Source organism: Primulina tabacum, chromosome 13 (assembly GCF_025594145.1).
Source record: "Primulina tabacum isolate GXHZ01 chromosome 13, ASM2559414v2, whole genome shotgun sequence".
Taxonomy (NCBI): domain Eukaryota; kingdom Viridiplantae; phylum Streptophyta; class Magnoliopsida; order Lamiales; family Gesneriaceae; genus Primulina; species Primulina tabacum.
In genome coordinates this window covers 4,179,624-4,205,436 of record NC_134562.1, presented here as the reverse complement: position 1 = coordinate 4,205,436, position 25,813 = coordinate 4,179,624, and the positions used below count along the sequence as shown (strand labels likewise).

The window sequence follows — 25,813 nt, the reverse complement described above, 5'->3', positions numbered from 1 at the left end:
CTAAGCATATGAGTGAAAAATGGCCCAAGAGAAGTAGCGCAGCAGCACGCGCTAGCGCAGATGTGCAGAAGCAGCAGCAGCACGCGCTAGCGCAGATGGCCAGAAGCAGTGCAGCAGCGCGCGCTAGCGCAGAGCAGAACTGCGCGCGCGGCTAGCGCCCATCCGGCACGGGCGCGCCCCGGGCTGGAACAATGCAGAATCTCGCGCGCCACCGTGCGAGATCCCGTACCACCGCGCGACCTTCCGTGTAGAATTTGTTTACAACTTCCTTTATGACTTTTTACACTACTTTTTATGGTTTTTGTTGATTATTTAAGCCTTGTAATAGACCATGAACGAAATATAATTCAGACATATATCAAATATCTTGAGGATTTCTCTCAAATTTGCAAGGCATTTTGCTTTGTTCTTCACAAAATCAAACTTATCAAGATTGCATCTTTGTGGCGTTTGTCAATTGTTTTCGCACGGATTGTCAAAAACAAGTTATTTGAAGGTTCGTATGAAATTCGATTGTTATTATCGTTGATAATTGTTGCTAAGTGTTAATCGCTTAGATGTGAATATCACAAATCGTTTCTTGTTTCAAAAGATCGGGACAACATAATCGATCCTTGTTCGTTATTGAATTGAGGACGCGATTCTAATTAATCGTGTTTGCTTCTCATTCGTACGAGGATTCGTATCATTTATTCTTTGTACGAATTTGTTCATTGAATTCTTTTATTTGTACGAATATGTACATTGGAAGAATTATTTTATCTACAAAAAATTCGAAGATTTTTTTTCAGTTGCAGTTGATCAGTTCATATATTCCAAGTTTTGTCAAATACCAAAAAGGGGAAAATTGTTGGAAACTGAATTTCGGTAGTTTGACAAACTAACTGCTTAAATCGATTGGATTAACTGATCAAGATGTTCGAAAGTAACTGAACAAATACTCAAATTGACAGTTGCTTATAACTGAAGATTAATGCGCAAAGGCAACTGAACCAGCTGAACTGAACTTACGCAGACAACTGACTGATCAGTTGGAAACTGATCAATTGCTACATTCAGTTGTGAGCTTATCAGCTATTGCTTATCAACTGATCCTTCAGCTGAACACGTCAACAGTTAACGAAAAGGACATTCAACCGACAACAGTACAATGCAGACGCAACTAACAGTGGGAACGTCGCATATCAGAAAAGCTGTAGTGTACGAAGTCAGAAAGATATTGTCGTGGCAACCAACAGATTTAAATATTCAAATTACATTGATTATTACCGTTGAAGAGAAGCCTATAAATAGCAAGGAAGAGCAGTTGAAAAACAACGATTTATTATTCTATCAATCTTGCAGTTAATCTGCTGAAATTTTCGCTCATATAAAAAATTAGAAGTTCACACTTATCAGATTTATTCATAGCATTCTAGGCTACTTTTCGAGCTTACTAGCACAAATCATTTTGTTGTATATTCGATCTTTAAAGAAATCAGTTGTGCTAAGTCCAGTTAAGCACTGTGAAACATATTGTAAACTAAGAGTTTCAGTTTTTGAATTGTTAAGTCCAAATTGAAATGGGTCTGTACAAGTTTTTGTATCGATCAAAGTCTTTCAGTGGATATTCTATCCATGTGATAGAAGGGGTGACGTAGGAGTGATTGAAATCTCCGAACATCCATAAAATCTCGTGTGTTCTTATTTCAGTTTTTGTTGTATCTATCAGTCAATTTATTTCTGAATTTTAATGTTAACCGATTTATATCGACTGACAAGATTCCGAGATTCAGTTTGTCACTAAACTTAATCAACATTCGAAAAGATTGTGAAAATTGTGAGTGTTTATTCAACCCCTCCTTCTAAAAACTCTTTCACCTAGTTAATCGATCATATCAAAGACTCTTTCAGCAATCTCTTCCCACTGCTTTCTGATGGCCTGACTAATTTTTTTGAGGTCAAAACATATGATGTGGAGGAAATGCAGACGCTATTATCTGCAGAAGGACGGAAGATTAAGGTCTCTGATTAGAAAAAAGAGCTAAAGCCTGAGATTTCAGCTGTTGGCTGACATCAGTGGCCAAGGGACTGCTCGCTAAAGCTGGTTCATTTGCTGCTCTCACCTTGGAAAAGTTCCAGGTGATGAATACGATTATGGCTGGACGCAGACTGAATTGGTGCAACAATTATATTCTCTATTCTCAAGAACATGCTCCAATCATCCAAACAGTCCAAGGGATACGCTGTACAACTCAGCTATATGTTAAAGAACAACGGTTTGGTGGATGAATTGTCTGAGAAGTCATCTAAATTCAAATCTTCAATGCCAAGAGTGTTAAGCTGCCAAAGGTAAAGCTGGACATGTCACCTGACAAGTTTATCAAAATAAAGAAGTATATTGGGACACAGGATGCTCCCAAATCAGTCAAGAAGACAACTCAGAAAAGAACAATCAAAAGGAAACTGATTGTCACTGAGACTGATTATGAGAAAACTCCCTCTCCAAAAATCCAGAAGAAGCCAAGAACTCTCAAGACCAAACCGGCAGCTGTTCTGAACACTATCCCAGCTGATCGGTTGAAACTGACTGGAGCTGAACAGCCTATCAGCGCCATACCTCTAAGGGCAGTTCCAGTTAAGTCTTCAACTGAGGGTCAGTTACCTCCACCAACTGATCCATCCAAGAAGATTATCACCATGGTGATAAGAAAAGTCAGCAGGAGTCCAAGCTCCAATGATCTCCATCAACGCTCCAACTACTCTCCCATTTGTCGGACCAAAAGGAGTGGTCATCAGGGAGAAAATAGATGCAACTGCATCAGGACTGAGTATCCCTCATGTCCTAATTGACCCAAAAGGGAAGGGCAAGATGACTGAAGATCCCCGACCAACAAACTCTATTCAAATTCACATTGACTTGATTTGGAACGAGGTCAATGATCTTGCTGAATCAATTCAAGAAACTTACAATGATTGTGTCAGGTTTAGAACTGAAGTTTTTGCGAAGCAGTTGCAGAAGAAAGCAGTTCTGAAGAAATTTATTGATTTGGAATCTGTGCTTCTGAGGGTGGTCAAAGCTGCTTCAATTGTTCAAGCACTGGAAAGGAAGACTTATTTCTTTGATCTATTGCGTGTCAAGAAGCTTGCACAACTGATCACTCAGCTGAGCCAAAACTATGATCCAACCAGCCTACCGCTTTCAATGACAAAGCAGTTCATGATCAACTGGATACGGATCTTCGATCACTACAGATGAAGATAAAGAGTTGGGAAATGGATCAGGAGTTGATTATCCAAGAAAATGCTCAGAGTCCTTCATCAGAAAAGCAAGCTAAAAAATCAGTTCCAGATCCAGAGCAATCCCTGGAACCAATTGCTGCATCGAATGAACCAGCAACTGCTCCTCCCTCTAAGGATGCTCAATCATTTCCTTCATTTCCTCTTATCCTCTACTACAGATCTTCAGCTCTACACTGATGCTGAGTTGTAATTGGCGAACATTGACGAAGTCATACAATCAGTCGCCACTGATATTCAGCTAAATATTTTATCTACAGAAGCCGCTGAAGAACCAAGAGTAACTGAACAACCAGCTGCAGCGGCTGTTTTGCAACAAAATGAAGAACCAGTTCAGTCGGCTGCCACGACTGAACAAGAAGTTCTAACTGAGACTGACGTAACTCAGATGCACATGGAATAATCTGAAGAAGTGCAAACTGAACAACCACCTACGGTTGTTCAACCAACTGAAGAACCAACTACAGTCTCAACTTAAAAGAGAGCTGACGAGCCCTCCAGCTCAACTGATCCTTCGAATTTCTTCCTTCCTCCAGAACTTCACCAGGTAGCTATTCCAGAAGAAGTTTCAGAAATGGTCACTCTTGCGACTGAACATAATGATAGAGCCTTGGTAATCTTTCATCAAGAAGACAAGGAGCAGTAACCTGAGTCCTCTGAAGCTCTGTCTCCTGAGATACCAACGGGCACTGAATCTATGATCGAAGAAATTCAGTCCAACCTTCACGATGTGATCTCCTCCATCTTTGATATCAAGTCGAATCAACTACTGCACACCTTAAAGATTGATTCTATAAAGGAAAAGACCCTCAAGAGTTTACAACAAGTCACAAAGGACATCATTTGATTATTTCTTCGGATAGATCAGTTGAAGAAGGACCGAGTGACGATTCAAGCTCATTTCCTAACTCAAGATGTGTTCACAAAACGTATGGATTTCCTCCAGAACGTAGTCACGAAGAGAATGGATTTGTTGCAAGAACACATAGTACATGCCTTATCGAATGTCACTTCGGAAGTTCGCGCCTTATCCAGCAGAGTTGACAAGTTTGACAAAAAAGGAAGAGGAAAAAGAAGAAGATCAGCAAAAGCAATCAAAGAAAAGACCTAGTCAACTGACTGATCAAGGACCATCTGACAAAAGAGCAAAGAATTAAAGAGATCCAGATCAGTTAGAAGACAGTCCTCTTATTTCTTATTCAGTTGAAGAGTTTGGCAGATTTTGTAGAATTTTTCAGTCAAGCAGATGATTCTTTTATTCTTTCATTCCTTGTACGAATCTGTACATTGAAAGATTTGTTAATAAAAGATTATTTTATCTACAAAATATTCAGCTTGATCAGTTCTCATTTATTTTATCTACAAGAGATTCAGCTTGATCAGTTCTCATTTTCTAAGTTTTGTCAAACACCACAAAAGGAGAAATTATTGGAAACTTAATTTTGAAAGTTTGAAAAACAGAGCTATTAAAGATTGAACTAACTGATCAAGAAGACTGGATAGAACTGATCCAAAATATATGCAAAATATATTTGCCTAACTAAAGATTAGTGCGCAGACAAGGCAACTGAACTAAGCCAACTAAATTGTGTAGTCAACTGGATGATCAATTGAAACTAATCAGTCTAACTGCAATCAGTTGTGAGCTATCAGCTAGTTCCATCATCAGTTTGACACGTCATCAGTTAAGGAATGTAACTATCAACTGACAACAGTTTAAAAGCATACTGTAACATGTAGTGGGAACGCCGCATATCAGTATTGCTACAGTGTACGACTGCCAGAAGGATATTGACGTGGCAAACAACAGATAGAAAGATTCAAATACATTCATTGTTACCGTTGGAAGCAAAGACTATAAATAGCAGTGAAGAGCAGCTGAGAAAAAATATTGACACATAGAACCAAGTTGCTATTCTGTTGAAATTCTCACTAAGCTTTATGTTCATACTCAAAGATTTCAAAAGCTCACACTTAGCGTATATATTCATAGCATTTAAAGGCTATATATTGAGCTTACAATCACAAACATATATCTTCGTATTATTTGATCTTAAAAAGATCAGTTGTGCTAAGTAGTTTTAGATCAGTTGAGAACTGATAAACTGTATTGAAATTAAGAGTTTCAGTTTGACATTGTTAAGTCTAAAATTGAAGGGGGTCTGTACAAGTCTTGTATTGATCAAAGTCTTTTAGTGTATATCATATCTTATAGATAGAAGGGGTGACGTAGAAGCTGATTGAAATCTCGAACATCCATAATTCTCGAGTCTCTAAATCTCAGTTATACTCTATCTGTCAGTCAGTTTATTTCCGCATTTTCATAAGTTAACTTATTGATATTGACACAACAAGATTCCCGAGTTTAGTTTTTATCCAATCTAACTCATCTTTCGAAAAAGGTGTTTTAATTGTCAAGTGTTTATTCAATCCCCCTTCTAAACACACTTTCACCTACCAGTCTATCCTATCATAAAGCGAATACATCCTTAGTCTGCTTCTTCAAGTCCTTCACTGTATGATCTTTCAGTGTGTCCAGACTCAAAAAATGTAGCAGCTGAGTAGACTTGACCTGAGATATATTGGAACCAAGATATGTGAGATTCGACAAAATGATATCTAGCACATCATTTGATAGTGGTAGTTAGGGGAGAGTTCTTCGGTTATAGCTTTTTATTTCCCTTTCCCTTTCTGGCTAAATTCTACTATTGCTAACTGACCTAGAGTAGCATCTTGGTCAATATCTTCGGCCAACTCTTTTACTGTCTCGTCTTGAACTGAAAGACTCTAAGGCTGATCCTATTGATCAGTTGCAACACTTGGTGCCTCAAATGTCTTATTGGAGGAGATCAGTTTGTAGGAAACTTCTATAATGAAGAAAGTTTCAGGAACCAGTAAGCTGGTTGACATCATTTATGGTAAAACTGATGGTTCCTGGACTGTTGGTAAAGTTGAATCATCAGCAGGCTGTTCAATTTCTGACTGAACTGCTTTAGTTTGTGCCTCTACTGCAGTTGCTGGGGCACTTTCTACTTCGGCCACTGGCAAAACAACTTCATCAGCAGCTTGGTCGTCTTTGTATGACGGCCGAATATTCTCAGCAACTGATAACAACTCATCACTACAACAAAAATGACTTTTCGCAGCGCACTATTAACAGCGGACATTAAAAGCACGCCGTTAATATTATTATTAACAGCGTGCATGTTTATGTACGCTGTTAATAGTATAAATTTTTTTTTAAAAAAAAACCGCGTCTAGACATTAACAGCGCACATTAAAAGCTGTTAATATGCTACAACATTTAATGCTTTTAATGTGCGCTGTTAATATGCTACAACATTAACGACGCGCATTAAATGTACACTGTGGATACTATTTTAAAAGCATACAGTTATCTGCGCGTCGTTAATAATATTGTATCTAATAAAAATAACAGAGGAAACAACCGATCCCCATTTTGCTCAAGCCCTAGGCCCACCAATTTTCTTGCCGTCGAAGCTTTACCACCACCGTGAAGCCCATCGAATTCTCGTCGTCGAAGCTTCACCACCACCGTGAACTTGAGCCCAAGACTTCCCGACCTTGTTTGCTACTCGAATCGTCTGATTTGAAATCGATTTTCGCTAACCTGAACGGCTGAACCGTAATCGCACGAGCTCTGTTCTGCGCATAGATTCTCCGGTGAATTCTCCAACTATTTCGCAACAGGAAAGCTCGGTCTTAAGCCTTGGGTTTCTAGTAATCGAGCCCTAGACTAAGTTCGAAGCAAGCCCAAACTTCTTTTTTATATATTTGTTTTTTATATTCCTTTGTGAATTTTACATATGCAAAAATACAACTTTCTTAATGTCATGCTGCTGTTTATTTAGATATTTCATGCTTGTAACCTTCATGTATCAAATGTGCAGGGGTAATTATTTCCTTCTTCATACTAATTGAGCAAGGAAAGGCTACCGGGGTTTTGATTTTGATGTTATGGTGAAATCTTTGAGTTGTTTGAATTTTTGCTTCGTCTGAATTTATGATTAAGTGCTTTTGTGATTTGCATCATTAATTTGGTGATAATGTTCCTGCTCATGTTGGGCAGGTCACAAGTTCCAAATTTTCTAAAGAAATGCGTTCATCCCTTAATGTTAGTTTGACTGATTATTAACATTTTAGGTATGAATGTGTGATTCAAGTTCCTTCACATGTTCTGCTGGGAATTCCACAATGAGTAAAAAAGGTAAATAAACGAGTCTGTGGCGTGGTTAGGATTTTAAATGTTGGCATATTAATACAATATGTATTCTTATGAGCTATAGTTGTGCTTTTTAAGCATGGAAATGTATAGTTTTTGTGCTCATTTCTTCCTGTCTCAGTTAGGGACATTGGATTGATTTTTATTAACTTTGCGTGTGGAATAGACTTAAATTTGCACTAAATTTGTTGTAAAAATTTGATTTTTTGTTTTTGTGAATAAAATTGATATTATTTTTGTAAAAAATTGGTTTTAATTGCTTGCATTGATTTTGATTGACAATGGCAATAAAGATATTGTTAGGACATTATGATTCTTCATGTTGGATCACTCAGATTTGAGGAGGCATTGCAAATGGATTCAGAGACTTGTCATCATTTGAAGGTGAGATTTTCTAGCTGTAAAACATGTTACTTTTATTGTTATATTATCCTAGTTTGTGTTTATATTAATACTTTGCATCATATGTTCTCTTGCAATCATTTTTATCTGAAATAGTTAGAAATACAGCTTTTGATTGTTCATCCACTTCATATATTGTGCTAGGAAAGTATGAGAAGCTAAGGCCTGTCTATTTCAGCAACCCTGAGAAGTGTAGTTGTTTCAGTTCTGTTTTGGGGGTTGGCTAACCAGGTAATGGTTTCACTCGGAAATAGTTTTTTTCAGCGCAATTTAACGAATACTTACACTCGTACCAATGATCTAATACATGTCTTTGTCATATTTGTTCATTTCTTGATGCTTTTGTCATATTTTGTTGGACGTGGTAGAGAATTTTAACATTCCATTTGATAGTGGCAATAACATTATAACCTCAAGATAACTTATTGGATTATCTCGCATGACCATATTTTGAAGTCTTGGCTCTTGTTTTCTTCTAACAAAAGTTTCAGGTGTTTTAAAAAATTGTCAAGCTCTTAAAGTGTGTTGGGCATTTTTCTTGTAGTGATTATTTATCTCAACCATGACATCACTTTTTTTTTCCTTTAAATTTGAAATGGTAAGAACTGTACTTTGACATCACTTTGTCTTTACTTTCAATTATGCTCGTTTGACTCACATTATGGTAATTTTTTTTATTTTTTATAATTTATGTAATTAGTGATATATACATCTTTTGAATTATGTTCTAACCATTTTTTATATATTTCTATATTAAAGGAAAAGAGAAGACCGGCAGATACAAAAATTACGAGATCGCAAGTTTGGATTGAAGGTCACAAGAAAAAAAATGGAGAGCCTAGTACTCAAGCTGTTGGAGAGAAAATGGTAATAATTAGATTAACTTTGCACCATTTTCTTGTATAAGGTAATGTGTAATTGGGAAAATGGAATTAACATGTGCATATTTGGTAATTAATTGTTCTGAACCTGCCAAAGAATTGTTGGAGAGATCTATTATTTGCAGTTGCGTCATGTTGGCAAGAAACTTCAATGGTTATCGCTGCTTTTGTATTTGTCGCTCAGATTTAGGTACCAGCATGTAGTTTTATGGGTTAATGAGATGATAACCTTCAAACTAGTTATTTTAATCCGATTATTTCTCTTGGCTCTTGCAGATAACCATGTTATTTTCTCATAATATTTTTTTGCAGAAAAAATATAAGAATGTCCACCTAAATCTCAAAACACAACTAACAATGTTGATCATGCAATTAGCCTTGTGTTTGGCAAGTAAGCTCGGGGTAGAGTGCGCGGAATGAGCTTCGTGATGCAAACATGGTAGGCCAAGCTCCAAAGAATGCATGGGATCCTTTAGAGTTGCCGGAGGGGCCAATCACGAGGGGACGACTGAAGAAATTCAAAGAAACATTGCAAGGGCTCATTGCTACCAATTTCATTCTCGATACCACTACCAATACCACCACTAGCAACCTAATTTTACAATCAAATCGTGTCAAGCGATGTAATCATGATAATTCAAAAGCCTTTAAGTGTGTATATATACAAAACATATTTTTAATATGTTTTTTTTACTAACCTGTTCTGCTGATTTTGTTTATTCATACTTTGTAAAAATATGGACCTCATTTCTTGCATTTCTAGCTGATTTTGTTGCATTTGTTGTTGAAGGCTTTGTACCATAGTTTGAAGTTGTTGAACAGTTCCATTTTGTTTCACATAAGCTCCAACTTTCGATGAAATAACTCCGAACGCACGCCGTTGATAATATTATCCGCGGAGCGCATACGCACGCCGTTAATAATCTTGAAGTTTCAACAGCTTGCAGTTGTGCAGGATGCAATGCGCGCCGCGGAAAGTGAATTTGTGCGCTGTGAAAAGTCATTTTTGTTATAGTGCATCTACATTGGCTAATGATATTTTCACCAATAAAACATAGTGTTTACATCACGATTCACTAAACTCGTGGACATCATGATACTTATATTATATTTAAAAATTTTATTTATGTATCTTGCTTGAATATATAGATAAAATATATATCATAAGTATTTAAAATCATAAATTATTATTAAATTAATATATATATATATATATATATATACGTAAATGCGAGTAAAGCCTAAACATAATTTGTTGGACACATACTATAATTGCAATCAACGTAAATTTTCGACCTAATCACAACGACCAACAAGGATTGGACAAATTTAGACTCCTAAACAGGACTCTAACTTTCAAGGTTTCCCCGATAAGGGTTTGATTTCGAAATGGGCCGAGCCCCCATCCCCATTCAAGTTGACCCGACCCGGTAACACAGCCCCCTTTCCCAAGTCACCCATGCCAAATACGTCTCTCACAATTGTTTTCCCCTTCCAAAACCCTCAGAATTCACTCGCTCCCGAATCAAATCACCATTTCTGCGTGTAAATCCACTCGCTCAAGCTAAATGTCGGTAAGTATCATGTCACTATCACAATTTCAGCTGTGTTTGTCAATTATCTGGATTGTCTTTTGCTGGATTGATCGGTTTCGGGTTCAAATTTCAGATCTTTGAATATAATGGAAGTGCGTTGGTGGCTATGGTGGGGAAGAATTGCTTCGCGATCGCCAGTGACCGGCGGCTGGGGGTGCAGCTGCAAACCATCGCCACGGATTTTCAAAAGATCTACAAAATCCACGATAAGCTTTTCATAGGCTTAGCGGGCCTTGCCACCGATACTCAAACACTGTAAGTCTGTCTCATTATTAATCTAAAGCTTAGATTATTATTAATTTGTTTTGTTTTGGGACAAATATATTTTTTTTTGGTGAATAGAGAGGAAGCTTTAAAATCCAAAGCTTGATGTGAAATACCTGTTGTACCGTCTGTGTGCTTATAGCTTGGAAGAGCATCTGAATCTTGATGTACACGTTAGGCTTGGGATGATTCTAAGAATTTTGTGTTGATTTGGGGACGAAAATACAAGATATACGCTCACTCTAGAACTAGGGCAAGATGGTAAAATTTGTGGAAGAGTTTGTATGGATCTGTTTCGTTTGTTTATAATGTAATGGTTGTACTTTCTTTTGTAATTTGGAGAATTTTAGGCATTGATTTGATGTTAAAAGATTTATGCATTAGCAGCCTTAAGATGTTCACGTCATTTTGTGAGGCTATAATCGGTTGTTTGGACAACAAATTTTTGAAGTTTAAAAAATGACTGATAGTTATTAACTTAGATTTTATTTTGCTTTGGTGATGTTCAGTTAAAAATTTATTTATTTATTAGCAGCCTTGGGATGTTCACGTCATTTTGTGAGGCTAAAATCGGTTGTTTGGACCACAAATTTTTAAAGTTTAAAAAACGACTGATAATTATTAACTTAGATTTTATTTTGCTTCGGTGATGTTCAGTTGTCGTTTCTTGTGTATACAACAATAAATGTTATATTTGTTGAAGGTTCTAGATTATAGATTGTAATAATCATTGGTTACAATCAAGTCATTAATGTAATCTTGGCGATGTGCATATACTTGGTGTGCATTGTGCAATTGAATGTTGACTTGTAATTGTGGATATGGTTGATTTCATCTGAAGGCATCAGAAACTTGTTTTTCGACATAAGTTATATCAGCTGAGGGAAGAAAGAGACATGAAGCCTGAAACTTTTGCAAGCCTCGTTTCTGCTGTTCTCTATGAGAAAAGGTTGGTAAGATTGTTTTGACGGTGCATATCTTCTGTTTGTAAGTGTCAGTTATGGACTAAATGGTGATTGAAACTATCATAATTCCTGGTTGCGGACTGCGACTCAGAAGATACTAATGCATATCACAAATGTATCTTTAAGCCACTGCTCTAGTTTTTCCATGGCTTTGTGTCATTTCACCTTTGTTCTTTGGTGTGGATTACTTTCTTTGACTAGAGTGGGAAATAAAGACCGTTCATTAATGTAAACTGCTAGCAAATAAATCTGAGAAGATTATATAGTTCTTTCATTTCCTGTCTAATTTTTTTTTCTGTTTAGGTTTGGTCCATACTTCTGCCAGCCTGTTATTGCTGGATTAGGGGATGACGACAAGCCCTTCATTTGCACTATGGATTCTATTGGGGCCAAGTATGTCAGACTCGTTTCTTGATCATTTTATGAAAAAGACCAGAGTTTTAATTTCTTTTGAGCTTAAGAAACAAGTGTCATATGTGCAAGTTTAAATATTTATTATTACATTATTACTTCAAAATTGTGACAATTAGGTATTCGTTTTACCTTAGTATTTTAAATGCTTTTTTCTGTTGTTTAGGTTTACCATTGGAAGGAGGGCGATAATTAGGCTATAAGAATTACCAATTAAAATATTTTAATGAGAAATTCTTCAATTTGTTATGAGTTGTACCACCATTATTCCTCATTTTTAGCTTGTTGATACCCGCTGCAACTAAATTGTTACCCATTCACGTGCTGTTACTGTGTTAAAAAAGCTTAAACCCAATATAGCATTCTAGTATAATACTGATTTCTGATTAATCTTGTTGGATATCACATGCTTTTTTCTTAAAAGAATGTTTCCAAAATCCACGGTGTTTATAGTTTTGTTTCATTACATCCAGGGAACTTGCCAAAGACTTTGTTGTTGCTGGCACTGCCTCAGAATCATTATATGGTGCCTGTGAATCAATGTTCAAGCCAGATATGGTTTGTCGCTTTTCTTGCCGGAGTTCTTTATTTTATGAAATGAATTAGCTTTTCAGTGTTACCTATTACCAATTTCTCTCTGTATTTAGTAAGCTTCATGCTTTATTCACTCATTTTTTGTCTCAGTATTCTTTATATTCTGGGAGGAAAACAAAACAATAATTGAAAACTAAAAGAAATAGTGCATTTTTATGTCTTGAGGTCTAGTCCTTCCATGAGGCCATTGTTTAAATAGCTCTTCGTTCAATCATTTTAGCCCACCTTCTATGAGAGAGTAAAAGAGGGAAGTCGAAGTTGAGTCGATGGCATTTACCAGAAAGTATTATGTCCAAAACTCCTATATGTTATGGAAAAATCAGAACTTTTGTTCGTGTACTTTACAAATAATTATCCATCCCTGTGCTATCCAAGACTAAACAACTGGTAGAGCTTTCAAAATAGGTCAGATCCATCGGGTTGGCTTGCCCCTCTGTGTCAAATGATGGTTTGTGGCAGGTTGTGGGCCGACCTGCCCCAACATGCCAAATGATGGGTTACCGGCCCGTAACCCATCCTGCTTGCCCGTTTTGACAACTCCAACAATTGGTCTTGAGTCTTTTTATCATGGAGTTCTTTCTTACTTTCAGCTATATGGTTAAGTTTTACAGCAAGGTCATGTGAAATGTACATGACAAAGGCAAATATAGGTAGAAGCTTTGTAGTTATTAGAGATTATCATCTCCTGATTTCGGTGTCATCTCTTCCACTTAATTCATATTCCTTTACTTAATTGGCATGACCGCTCATTTCTTATACCTTGAGAGCATAGCCGAAACTATAATACCTTCAACTGGAATTTTTTACAGAACCAACTACAGCATCATAATACATTTGAGCACCACAATATCCGTTTAATATGCATAAACTTTTGTCATATAACGCCCCTTGATTCATTGTCAATATTGCAGTTGTACATTAACTAGTTTAAAAAAACCATGTTATTTATTAATTAGAGTGCCCCCCGATTAATTTTTTTCAAAACTAAATTCCATGAAAATTGGGGTATCACTATATTTGGCAATACTACCATTGTCCACCTTTGGTTGTCCAGTTTTCAGCTTTGAATGTCAATCAAGACTGAGGTTAACAGAAAAGCATAGCTCTTGCGTGGGCCAAAGTTCACACATTGGTGGTCATTTTGTTTAAAGTTTGTTCCAACCCAATGGTTTCAGACAAGTAACTTACTTTGTTACACGTATCCAGGAGGCAGAGGAATTGTTTGAGACCATATCACAAGCTCTCCTATCGTCCGTAGACAGAGACTGTTTGAGTGGCTGGGGAGGCCATGTTTATCTCGTGTAAGTGTTTATTTGATACATATCTTTCTCTAGGCTGCGATACATGTTTTGAACAATTATTGATTTTGCCATGACACAAATTTTGCTTGGTTACAGCACACCAACTGAAGTTACAGAGAGAATCCTCAAGGGAAGGATGGATTAAGTATCACAACGATTAGTACGCTATTCGTTATGCCTGTTGCTCCTTGCACGTGTTGTTCTCGATCATATAATGTGTCTCACGTCATGGAAACTTTCGTTTGACTATAGAAGCAAAAAGAGATGTATTCTTCGAACGTTTATAGTTTCTGTTGTCTTTCGATGTTCGTAAAAACGGATGAACTAGTTCTTGTAATGTTGAAATTTGGTTACTCTTTGAAAAATATTTAAACCCAGCAGCAGATCAGTTTGTTAGGTTAAGATGATGTTAACTTCGCCTGTTGCCCGATACAAATACATTATAATGGACGATGCCTTCCCTTTCTCTCGTTTCTTGAATATGTTTTATTATGACCAAATTCGGCATTTTAACTTCCTACACTTGCTGTTATCGTTGTCGATATATCGATATATATAGCCGTTTCTTAAAAAAAAATTTGTTTATTAACGCTATATAAATTACGAATTTTATCTTTCATATTGGAAATTCACATCATCACATAATTAATAACGGTACATAAATTATAAGTGTCAAAATTTTATCACTCATATTGGAAAGAGTAGGTCTTTCGTTAGAAGGTCTCATGAATCTTTATCTGTGAGACGGGTTAAATCTACTGATATTCACAATAAAAAATAATACTCTTAGCATGAAAGTGATACTTTTTCATAGATGACATAAATAAAATATCTGTCTTATAAAATACATGTGATATCAGTCTGACACAAATTTTTGCAAATTTGAGAGTGAAATGCACATCATATACCAAACAATATCTTAGTTTTGTTTTTATTAGGCGATTGAATGTTAATTTTGCAAACTGAAAATTCAAAGATCGTAAATAAAAAAATATCCTTCATTGAAAGTTAATTTGCAAACTGAAAATTCAAAGGTCGTAAATAAAAAAGTATCCTTCACCAATATCTATACTATTTTATTAAGTTTGAGACATTTAGAGTAACTAACTTTGGTGTCATGGTCTGTTTTAATAATTATATATATTAATAAAATGTTCAAATTTTAATGCAAGTTATATGTAGTTCAGCGGATAGAGTTATTGTTTCTTGAGATTTAGGAGGTTATAGGTTCAATTCTCACTAAAGTAATTTTTTTTATTCTTTTATTTTTCAATTTATTTTTCAATTTATTTTTTAATTTATATGTAAAAATTACAATGTAGTCCCTCGCTATTTTTAATAATTATATTTTGATCTTCATTTAAATATAACTCAAATGAATTATAAAAAAAATATTATACAAACACGCAACGCGTGCGTCGGTGCACTAGTTATATATAAAGCTAAATGGATAAAGGCAGACACGAACAGTTATTCTATTAAATAAAATTAAAATATTACTAATAAACGACTTTAAAATTAGCAATGCCAAAAGAAGATTTCCACTGGATATTAAATTATTATTTTTTTCTTATCATCGAATTGATTTACAAATTATATTATTGAACGATAATATGAGTAGTATCATTTATGTAAATTCTTTCAATTAAACTAGTCTACGACAACATTTATTTTTTATATATAAATTATAAATGAAAATTCACACATTTAAATTACTCTCACTCATTACTATTTTTTAAATCTCTCTCAATTATTTAAATCATTTACTAAAAATATAATTAGCTTGCTATCATTTTTTTTATTCAAAAGTGTCAATCGTGAATACAAGATTGAAGAAATTAATGATTTTACCTTTATTTAAAAGACCACTCCCTTAAATTCTTTAGAATATATTTATTTAAATATTATTACAAACTTAAATTCGAGATTCAACCCACCTAGACATAGCAATAAGCGGTTAAGTCAAGCCTACCCACATTTTAAAGTGCTAATTACCAAGAATTTAGTGAAATGATGTGATGTTTTGCAACCCATATTCACACTAATCAGCACTTATATATTATAATTAATGATTTAATTATTGCATTAACTGCATTTGGATAACAATAACAATGGCGTAAATTTGGTTAAATGGGAAATTGTTGTAGCCGTTTTTAGAGGTCAAGAAACACGTGATTTGGTGCAACTCCGGAATTTGGGTTACATACAAAGCATAGCAATTCGGATAATGTATAGCCATGTTTGATGTAAACGATGAGACATTAGTTGATTATACATTGTTTTTTGATGATATGAAATATGCAGCCGCTACCCTTCGATGTGTATTAAGTAAATATCTGGACTAAGGCAATATCCTGCAAATCACCTTAGCCAAGAAATCCATTGATAAACACAAATCTTATATTGTTTTTAGACTTTATTTTGCCGTATTCGTACTTATTAGACACTTTTATTCTCAGTTTTACACTTAAATCGTCGTATTTTTATTATTTGTATGTCTGACCAAAAGGTAGAAAAGTTTAATTTTTGAGATAATGTCAAATATTTTAATGCAAAGTAGGAAGAGTTTCTAATAATGAAGTAAATAATTGATGAAGAGTTTTCCCAATTTTCAAGAAGATTTAAAATTAGATCAAGGAAGTTTTATGGTCTTGAAACAAATTTGGGATAGAAATATGCTTTTTATCAAATTTGAAATTGCTAAGATGAAGTTTTGAAAGAATGACGAAAACAGAATAAGTCCTAGAACAACATATGGATCATGCCTTATGACTGCATTAAATCTCTTACTCACTTTTCTTTAAATTATACTAGGGAATTTTTTTTTTCTTTCAAATCCACCATGCTTCACACACACACACACACACACAGATATATATATATAATTTTTGCACCAAAAAATAAACTCATCATCTATTTTACTCAAAACTTAGTAACTGCAGTAAAAGTCATAAAGTTGTAAACATCCAATCAAACCTAAAACTAGAATTTTTCAAAAGTAGCATGCACGTCATAATCACCACTCTTACTTCCAAAAGTCATGAAGATCTTTAAAGTACTGAAAAATCAATAACTGTGTAGAAAACTAGCAAGGTCCTCGGGTTAGTGCACCATCAGTCCAGCCAGTTCAATCATCCAACCCTCTTGTCTCAATAGAAATATCCTCACCTGCATCATTCATATCTAGTGAGTCTAATGACTCAGCAAGCCTTAATCAAATTAACAAGTAATACGTATACGTCCACATGCAACCGTGATAAATACTTATAATAAAATAGCTTTATCATGACATGCAGAAACTTAAACCTTTTCTTTCATCATATACATATACATTTTCATTTGAGGTAAAATCAGTTCATTAATTGTGACCATCCTTTCATCCTTCAATCGATTGATCAATCTCAGCTGTAACCATGGTACCAGACAGCAATGCAACATTAACCACTTTTTCGTTATGTGCCTTGGCCTATAGTTGGCGAGAACAACAACAACCACTTTTCCGTTACTCGGTCTTGGCCTATGGAAAATTTGGTATTGGGTTCCCATGAGGCTTTGTCCTGTAAACGGGTTTCACCGGGATTTTGACCCTTACGAATCCCCATTTCATTATCGTCACAATCAAATCACTTCATTCAAAAAAATTTCATCGTTCCTATCACTTTATAAAAATACATGCATAGATATCATTTTCTTTTTAAACCATGCATGTAGCACATTTTTTAACATTTATCATCTTCCATCATAAAATTTCATATACTTACAAAATAAACATTTTAACATTCATTAGAGCATTCAGGACACTACCAGGACTCCTAATATTTTTAAGGTGTAAAATGAACGTTTTACCCATGAAACCCTAACTTTCTCGTTTTACCCCTAGACCTTAAAACTTCAACACGAATCCATCCAAACTTATCATAACATCTTAAAACACTCCCATAAACATCGCTTAGATGTAAATTTAGGCCCCTTGACTAAATTCGTAGTTCATATTAAAATTTGAACCGAAGTCATGGTTTTAACCTGAATCAACCTGAATCTTAACCAAACTTTAACCATAGCTTACTAACACCTAAACAACCCATTTTCAACCCAATTCAAGCCATTTAAAGTCCTTGGAATTTCCTGGGAAGCTACTGAAAATTTATGCACAAATTGTCCAAACCCTAGCCCTTAACAATACCAAAGTTCATTTGCTCCTACCCCCAAACCAACGAGACCAGACCCTAACCAACCTTCCTAGACCAAAACCGAACCCATAGGACCCCTACTGAACCAACCCAAAGAGCCATGCACTGAGGACATGCATGGTTCACTTGATCGCGCACACATCCAAGTCGCGTGGCCCACATGTGCGACTCCCACCCTTACCCTTGCACCAGCCACTCCTCCACCCATCTAGGAACACTCCACAGCCTTCCTATATCCTCTGAAAAATAACTCGTTTAGGAAAGTTTTTGAAATATTAACTGAGCATCCAAAAAGTCTTTGTTTTTGTCAAAAATCGATTACCGGTTTAAAATACGACTTGACATGTAAAAACATCGAAACAATACCATTTTCGAAAATTACACCTTAAATATATCATATATTAAATAATTAAAAATAATCATTTAATAAAAATATTTTTTCTTTACAGTCTCCGGTCTCCGTTTCTCGGTCGCGTCTCGAATAACCCTTAAAAACACTGTTTTATGCATTTTAATAAAAATTCACATTTTAACATGTAAACATGCCTACCACATTTAATTAACGCAATTAAAATAATTTAATTAAGCATTTTCCAATTTTCCTAGATTTGCATGCAGTTGTATTACGTTATCGCATTTTGGATCTTACAATTCCTCCCACCCTTAAATGAAATTTTTTCCTCGAAATTAAGGCTTACCGAATAACTCCGGGCAGCAACTTCTCATGTCAATCTCGGTTTCCCAAGTAACTTCCTCCTCCAAATGATTTAGTCACTTGACTTTGACCATTTGAATAACCTTATTCCAGAGCCTTCTTTCTTGCATATCCAGAATCTGCGTATGCCTTTCCTCGTAAGACATATTTGGAGTCAACTCTAGAGGTTCATAATTCAGTACATGTGAAGAATTTGACATGTACTTTCGTAGCACCGAGATATAGAACACATTTTGCACTCCAGCCAGCATCGGTGGCAACGTCACTCTATAAGCTAATGTTCCGATCTTCTCTTGAACCTCAAACAGTTCTATGTAACTCGAAGTGAGTTTGTCTTTGTTGCCAAATCTCATAACATCCTTCATAGGTGCTACTTTCACAAACATGTGGTCACCCACTGCAAACTCTAGCTCCCTTCGCCGCTTATCGGCGTAACTTTTCCGGCGGTTTTGAGAATTCTTCATCCTGTCTCAGATTTTGACTACCAGCTCCATCGTTTGCTTGATCAAGTCTGGTCCTAATTCTCCTCTTTTTCCAACCTCATCCCAATATATATGTTATCTACATTTTCACCCATAAAGTGCCTCGTAAGGAGCCATACCTATAGACGACTGGTAGCTATTGTTATAGGCGAACTCCACTAGAGGTAACTTCAGTTCCCAGCTACCCTGAAATTGATCACACAAGCTCAGAGTAGATCCTCCAGAATCTGAATCATCCTTTTGGACTGACCATCGGTCTGAGGATGAAACGCGGTACTGAACAACAACTTCGTCCCCATAGCTGAATGCATGCTCTTCCAGAAGGACGATCTGAACCTCGGATCTCTGTCTGAAACAATAGATACTGGAATTCCGTGGAATCAGACTATCTCTCGGATGTACAGCTCTGCATACAGTGTCATGGTTAATGATGTCTTAATAGGTAGAAAGTGCACTGACTTCGTAAGACGATCAATTATTACCCAAATATCATTGAATCCTTCGATAGTCCTTGACAATCCCTCTACAAAATCCATTGTGATATTTTCTCATTTCCACTTGAGAATAAGAAGTGGATTAAGCTTCCTGGCTGACCTCTGGTGCTCTGCCTTAAGTTGCTGGAATGTAAAAAACTCGGACACAAAACGCATGATGTCTTGTTTCATGCTCGGCCACCAATACAATGTCTGCAAATCCTTATACATCTTCTATTTTCAGGATGAATGGAGTACGTGGTATTACAGGCTTCCTTCATAACAACATCTCTCAGTGAATCACCACTAGGAACCCAAAGTCGATCTCGATATCGAACTATGCCATCTTTATCTGAATATAGCTTTCGACCTTTAGATTCATCCATCAGTCTCCCTTTCTGTATTTTCTTATCAGAAGACTGACCTGCTCGGATCCTTTCCTTCAGAGTCGACTGAACTGTCATAGTAGAAAGGTTAGGAGCATCGCTCCTAGCATACATTGTAAGCTCGAATCACTGAATCTTTTCCTGCAATGGTCTCTGAACTGTCAATTGAGCGATAACATCTGTCTTTCTACTCAAAGCGTACGTGACCACATTAGCCTTTCCCGGATGGTAGTTAATATCACAGTTTAATCCTTCACCAGCTCTAACCATCTTCGCGGCCTAATATTCAACACTTTCTGGGTGAAGAAGTACTTCAAGCTTTAATGATCTGTGAAAATCTTGCACTTCTCCCCATATAAGTAATGTCTCTAGACCTTCAGAGCAAATACTACTCCTGCAAGCTCGAGGTCATGATTCAGGTAATTCTTCTCATGAACCTTCAACTGTCTAGACGCATATGCTATCACTCGATCATTATGCATCACGACTGTACCTAAACCAAGCTTCAAAGCTTCTGTATAAAGAACATACTTTCCTTGCCCTGATGGCATCGATAGAACTTGCGTTGAAGTCAAAGCTTGCTTCATCTTCTTGAAACTCTCATGGTAGTTTGATCCCAAAATAAACTTTGCATTTTTCTTCGTCAAGGCGGTTAGGGGACTGCAATAGAAGAGAAACCTTGAATGAACTTCTAGCAGTACCCAGCTAGACCCAAGAAACTGCGGATCTCGGTCACATTCTTAGGTATTGGACACTCTCTAACTTCCTCGACCTTGCTGGGATCGACCTCAACTCCATCTCTAGAAATAATGTGGCCTAAGAATGTCACTCTCTCGAGCCAAAACTTTCACTTATCGAACTTAGCGAATAGCTTTCTATCTTGCAATATATGTAGGGCCGTTCTCAAGTGCTGACTGTGCTATTCTCTGTTCATCTAGTAAATCAGAATATCTTCTATGAAGACTATTATAAACCTGATCCATATATGGCTAAAATATGCGATTCATGAGATCCATGAAGATCTCTGAAGCATTGGTCAACCCGAATGACATCACCATAAACTCGTAGTGTCCATATCGAGTCCTGAAATCCGTCTTATGAACATCTGACTCCTTCACCTTCAACTGATAGTATCCCGAATGAAGATCTATCTTGATGGTGACTCTGTTCAGCTCTCTATAGTCAATAAAGAGTCGCATACTACCGTTCTTCTTCTTCACAAATAATACCGGTGCGCCCCACGAAGAACAACTCGGGTAAATAAAACCCATTTTCCAGCAAATCTTTAATTTGATCTTTCAGCTCTTTCATCTAGGCTGGTGCTAGACGATAGGATGCCTTAGAAATTAGCACAGTACCGACATAAACTCAATAGAAAATTCCACCTATCGGTATGGTGGAATTTTCTATTGAGTTGATGTCCTATCGGTATGGTGGAATGCCAGAAACATCCTCAAAAAAGACGCTAGGAAAGTCTCTGACAACCTCAACATCCTCTAGTTTCTGACTGTCCGGAACAGGTACTGAAATAACACTCGCTATAAAAGCTTGGTAGACTCGTCTCATAATTTTACTCACGCAGATGTAGGAGATAATGTTAGGCATTTGCTTGTTCCTTGCTGTCTTAAAGACAAAAGATTTCCCCTTGGGTGATCAAATGTATATTGACCTCTGCCGAAAATATATCGAAGCTCCATTCAAAGATATCCAATCCATACCAAGAATGATGTCGAACTCAGGCATCGAGAGTACAATGAGATATGCCTGAACCTCATTCTTCAGTAAACAAAGCTCCAGATTCCTTACTACACTTGTAGTAACCATCTAATCACCATAAGGAATAGAAACTCTAAATCCCAAATCCAAATTCTCTGTTATAATTTTCGATCGCTTGACAAATGTCACAGATATGAATGAGTGTGTAGCTCCTGAATCTAGCAATGCATAGGTAGCTACGCCTGAAATAAATATCTTTCCTGTGACAAATACACCGTCAAATCTAATTGAGTCGAAAACTTAAGAATTTTCTATCATTATTCGCCCAAAGTTCTCAAAAATTACCACACTTAACCCTTATCAAGTCTCAAAAATGCGCAATTTCCCAAAATAATTTTCAAAAATTGCATTTCAACCCCTTAAAGTTCCGAAATTCTTTCATTTTGGCCCTTCAAATTTCAGAAATTGCATCGTGCCCCAAATAAATTTCGATTCTAATCAGTCCTGGCCTAACTTCTCTAAATTCATTGTTTTGATCCCTAAAATTAAAAATTACAGAAATAACCCTTGATTTTCTAGAATTCGCAAAACAGCCCCCTAAAACTCTCAAACTTTGCAATTTAGTCCCTGAATTTTTGAAAGTTCCAGATTTGAGCTTTTAAATTTCGGTCATATCAATTTCATTCCCTGGACTCCTTAAAATTACAGATTAAACTTTGAATTCATGGCCTTGCGCATTTAAATCCTTAAGTTCTCGGTTTTTGCACTTAGTCCCTCTAGTTTTTGATTTATGCAAAATAATCCTCGTGAGTATCAGCCTGTCTATCAGTACTAGGTGCGTGTCTAGGAGGCATTTTATCTTAACGTATTCCAAATTCTAAATGTAACCAACATGAAATTAAATCTAACCGTCTAACCATTTAGCTTATAAGAACCACTTATCAATCAATTTAAACATAAATGCCAATTAACTTTCAAAAGCATATAAACATGTAACTTAAACATATAAATCATGTAAACATGCAGGTGTCATCATCAAAATCATTTAAAACATTTAAACACTTGAGGCTTGACGACTAAGCTTTCTGGAACTAGCGGTGACACAACCCTTTAGAAAAATATTGCTCTGATACCAACTGAAACGCCCCTTGCTTATTTTTCTTTAAAATGTACTAGAATTTTTTTCTTTCAAATCCACCAAGCTTCGGCTGAACACACACACACACATTTATATACTTTTTGCACCAAAAAATAAACTCAACATCTACTTTATTAAAAACTCAGTAACTTCAATAAAAGTAATAAAATCGTAAACATCCAACCAAACCTAAACCTAGCATTTTTCAAAAGTAGCATCAACGCCATAAATCCTCTCAAAAACCACTCTTACTTGCAAAAGTCGTTAAAATCTTCGAAGTATTGTAAAATCAATAAATATGCTGAAAACTAACAAGGTCCTCAGGTTAATGCACCATCAGTCCAGCCAGTTCAATCATCCAACCCTCATGTCTCAACAGAAGTATCCTCACCTGCATCATTCATACCTAATGAGTCAAATGACTTAGCAAGCCTTAACCATAGTAACACGTTATACGTATACATCCACATGCAATAATGAAAAATACTTTTAATAAAATATCTTTGTCATGACATGCATAAACTTAAACCTATTTTTTCATCATATATATATATATATATATATACATTTTCTTTTGGAGTGAAATCAATTCATTAATTGTGACCATCCACTCGTCCTTCAGTCGATTGATCAATCTCAGCTGTAACCATGGTACCAGGCGGCGAGGCAACATTAACCATTTTTTCGTTATGTGCCTTGGACTATAGTTGGCGGGGACACCAGCAACCATTTTTTCGTTGTTGGGCCTTGGCCTATGGAAAATTCGGTATTAGGTTCCCACGAGGCTTTGTCCCATAAACGGGTTCCACTGGGGCTTTGTCCCTCACGAATCTCCATTTCCTTACCATCACAATCAAATCACTTCTTAAAAAAATTTTCATCGTATTCATAACTTTATAAAAATACATATATAGATATCATTTTCTTTTCAAACCAAGCATGCTGCACATCTTTTAGCATTTATCATCTTCCACCATAAAATTTTACATCCTTTCAAAATAAAAATTTTAACATTCATTACCACATTCAGGATACTACGAAAACTCTTAATATTTTCAGGTGTAAAATAACCGTTTTTCCCTGAAACCCTAACTTTCCCATTTTACCCATAGACCTTAAAACTTCAACCCGAATCCACCCAAACTTACCATAACACCTTAAAACACTCCCATAAATATTTCTTAGACGTAAACTTAAGCCCCTTGACTAAATTCATAATTCGTTTTAAAACTTGAACCAAACTCTCGTTTTTAACTCGAATCTTAACCAAATTTTATCAAACTTTAAACATATCTTACTAACCCTAACCAACCCCTTTTCAACCAAATTCAAGCCATTTAAAACACTTGGAATCTCCTAGTAATCTATTGAAAATTTCTGCACAAATTGTCCAAACCCTAGCCCTTAACAATTCCCAAGTTCCTTAGCTCCTAGCCCCAAACTAACGAGACCAAACCCTAACCAACCTTCCTAGGACCAAGACCGAACCCCTAGAACCGCTACTGGACTAAACCAACGAGACATGCATGAGGACGTGCATGGTTCACTTGATCGCAAACACAACCAAGTTGCGCGGCCCATCCGTGCGAATCCCACCTTTACCTTGCATCAGCCTCTCCTCCACCCATCTAGGACCACTCCACAACCCTCCTATATCCTTTGGATGAAGCCCAACCTTCGCTCATGCCTGCACCCTTCAAGAACAAAAGCAACCAAACCCTAGTTCCCTTGAAACCCAATTTTTGTTCAGCCCTTAGCCCTCCTTTTCTAGCCTTGTACCGCCCCATCTAGGACCAATTAACAGCCCTTAAATCTAGCCTCTATCATCCCTAACCTAGCACCCCCTTGTACAACATCAATATCATGAATTATATGGCAAGAAATTCAAGTTTTTCATGAATATCACCAAAAACAAAAATATAAAAAGGCTATTAGGTTTTTCAAGCAAAGAAAGGATGAAAAGAGACCGGTTGACAGGAAACGGTCTAAAGGTGATAGAAAATACAACAAAAAGAAGAGTCAACGAGTTCTAGTAGCAGAAGAGGACAAAAGCAAATGGACTGACTCAAACTCAGAAAAATCCATCTTTGAAGAATCTACAGGTAAAAGTGAAGATGAGACGGTAAAATGTCTCATGGCCAATGAAGATTCTGAACTCTCAGATGAAATGATATTTAACTTTGACTCTAATGAATTCACTCAAGAATATCTGGTCACTGCACTACACGATATGGTAAATAGTTTAAAGGACTATCGCAAAAATTTGATGAAGTCAAAACAAAAAAATAGGACTTAAAAAACAAGTTGACTCTCTCTAGCTGCTCCCAGCAAAATGAGGTCGACGGTTTGAATGTGAAGTTAAGTCTTCTAGCTGCTGAGAATGATGATTTGCGTAGACTGTTCCATACTACGTTAAAAGAGAACAAACGGTTGATAAATATAGTCAACTCATGGAACAAGTCCTCTGCCTCACTTAATAAGATGCATGAGATACAAAAATCAGCCGGAGACAGAACCAGGCTAGGTTACAGTATCAATGAATGCAGTTGTAGAACCCGAAAATCAGATTACGTATAAGTCATGCATAATTGCTACTATTTAAATTAAAAATGAATTCTTATAAATGTATGAAGTGTTTAATGCATATTTTTTTTTTATAATTGTTGAGTCATGATTATTTATTTTAAAAGTAGATGTTTAGTTTATCTTTTCAGGATAAATACGTGAGGCCGGACCGGAGTTGGAGAATATAGATAAGATTAATAATAAGAAAAATAT

General features: G+C 36.1%; 1 protein-coding gene and 1 long non-coding RNA gene across 7 annotated transcripts; both read left to right on the top strand.

Moving 5' to 3' along the window:
* Positions 1-6,715: 6,715 nt before the first annotated feature.
* Positions 6,716-9,646, top strand: LOC142523444 (uncharacterized). 6 transcript variants are annotated; one of them, XR_012814661.1, is made up of 7 exons: positions 6,716-7,040; positions 7,191-7,260; positions 7,444-7,507; positions 7,858-7,906; positions 8,074-8,155; positions 8,684-8,791; positions 9,118-9,646. It is a non-coding gene; the product is annotated as an uncharacterized LOC142523444 (long non-coding RNA). The 6 variants fall into 6 exon arrangements; XR_012814658.1 differs by having other exon boundaries at positions 8,069-8,155; XR_012814660.1 differs by having other exon boundaries at positions 7,816-7,906.
* A 574-nt stretch (positions 9,647-10,220) lies between these two features.
* LOC142522954 (proteasome subunit beta type-3-A) lies at positions 10,221-14,401 on the top strand. The gene is made up of 7 exons (XM_075626562.1): positions 10,221-10,379; positions 10,474-10,655; positions 11,506-11,613; positions 11,933-12,022; positions 12,514-12,598; positions 13,841-13,935; positions 14,032-14,401. Exons 1-7 carry the CDS (start codon positions 10,374-10,376, stop codon positions 14,078-14,080), a joined length of 615 nt encoding a protein of 204 aa, XP_075482677.1. The 5' UTR covers positions 10,221-10,373; the 3' UTR covers positions 14,081-14,401.
* Positions 14,402-25,813: the final 11,412 nt, after the last annotated feature.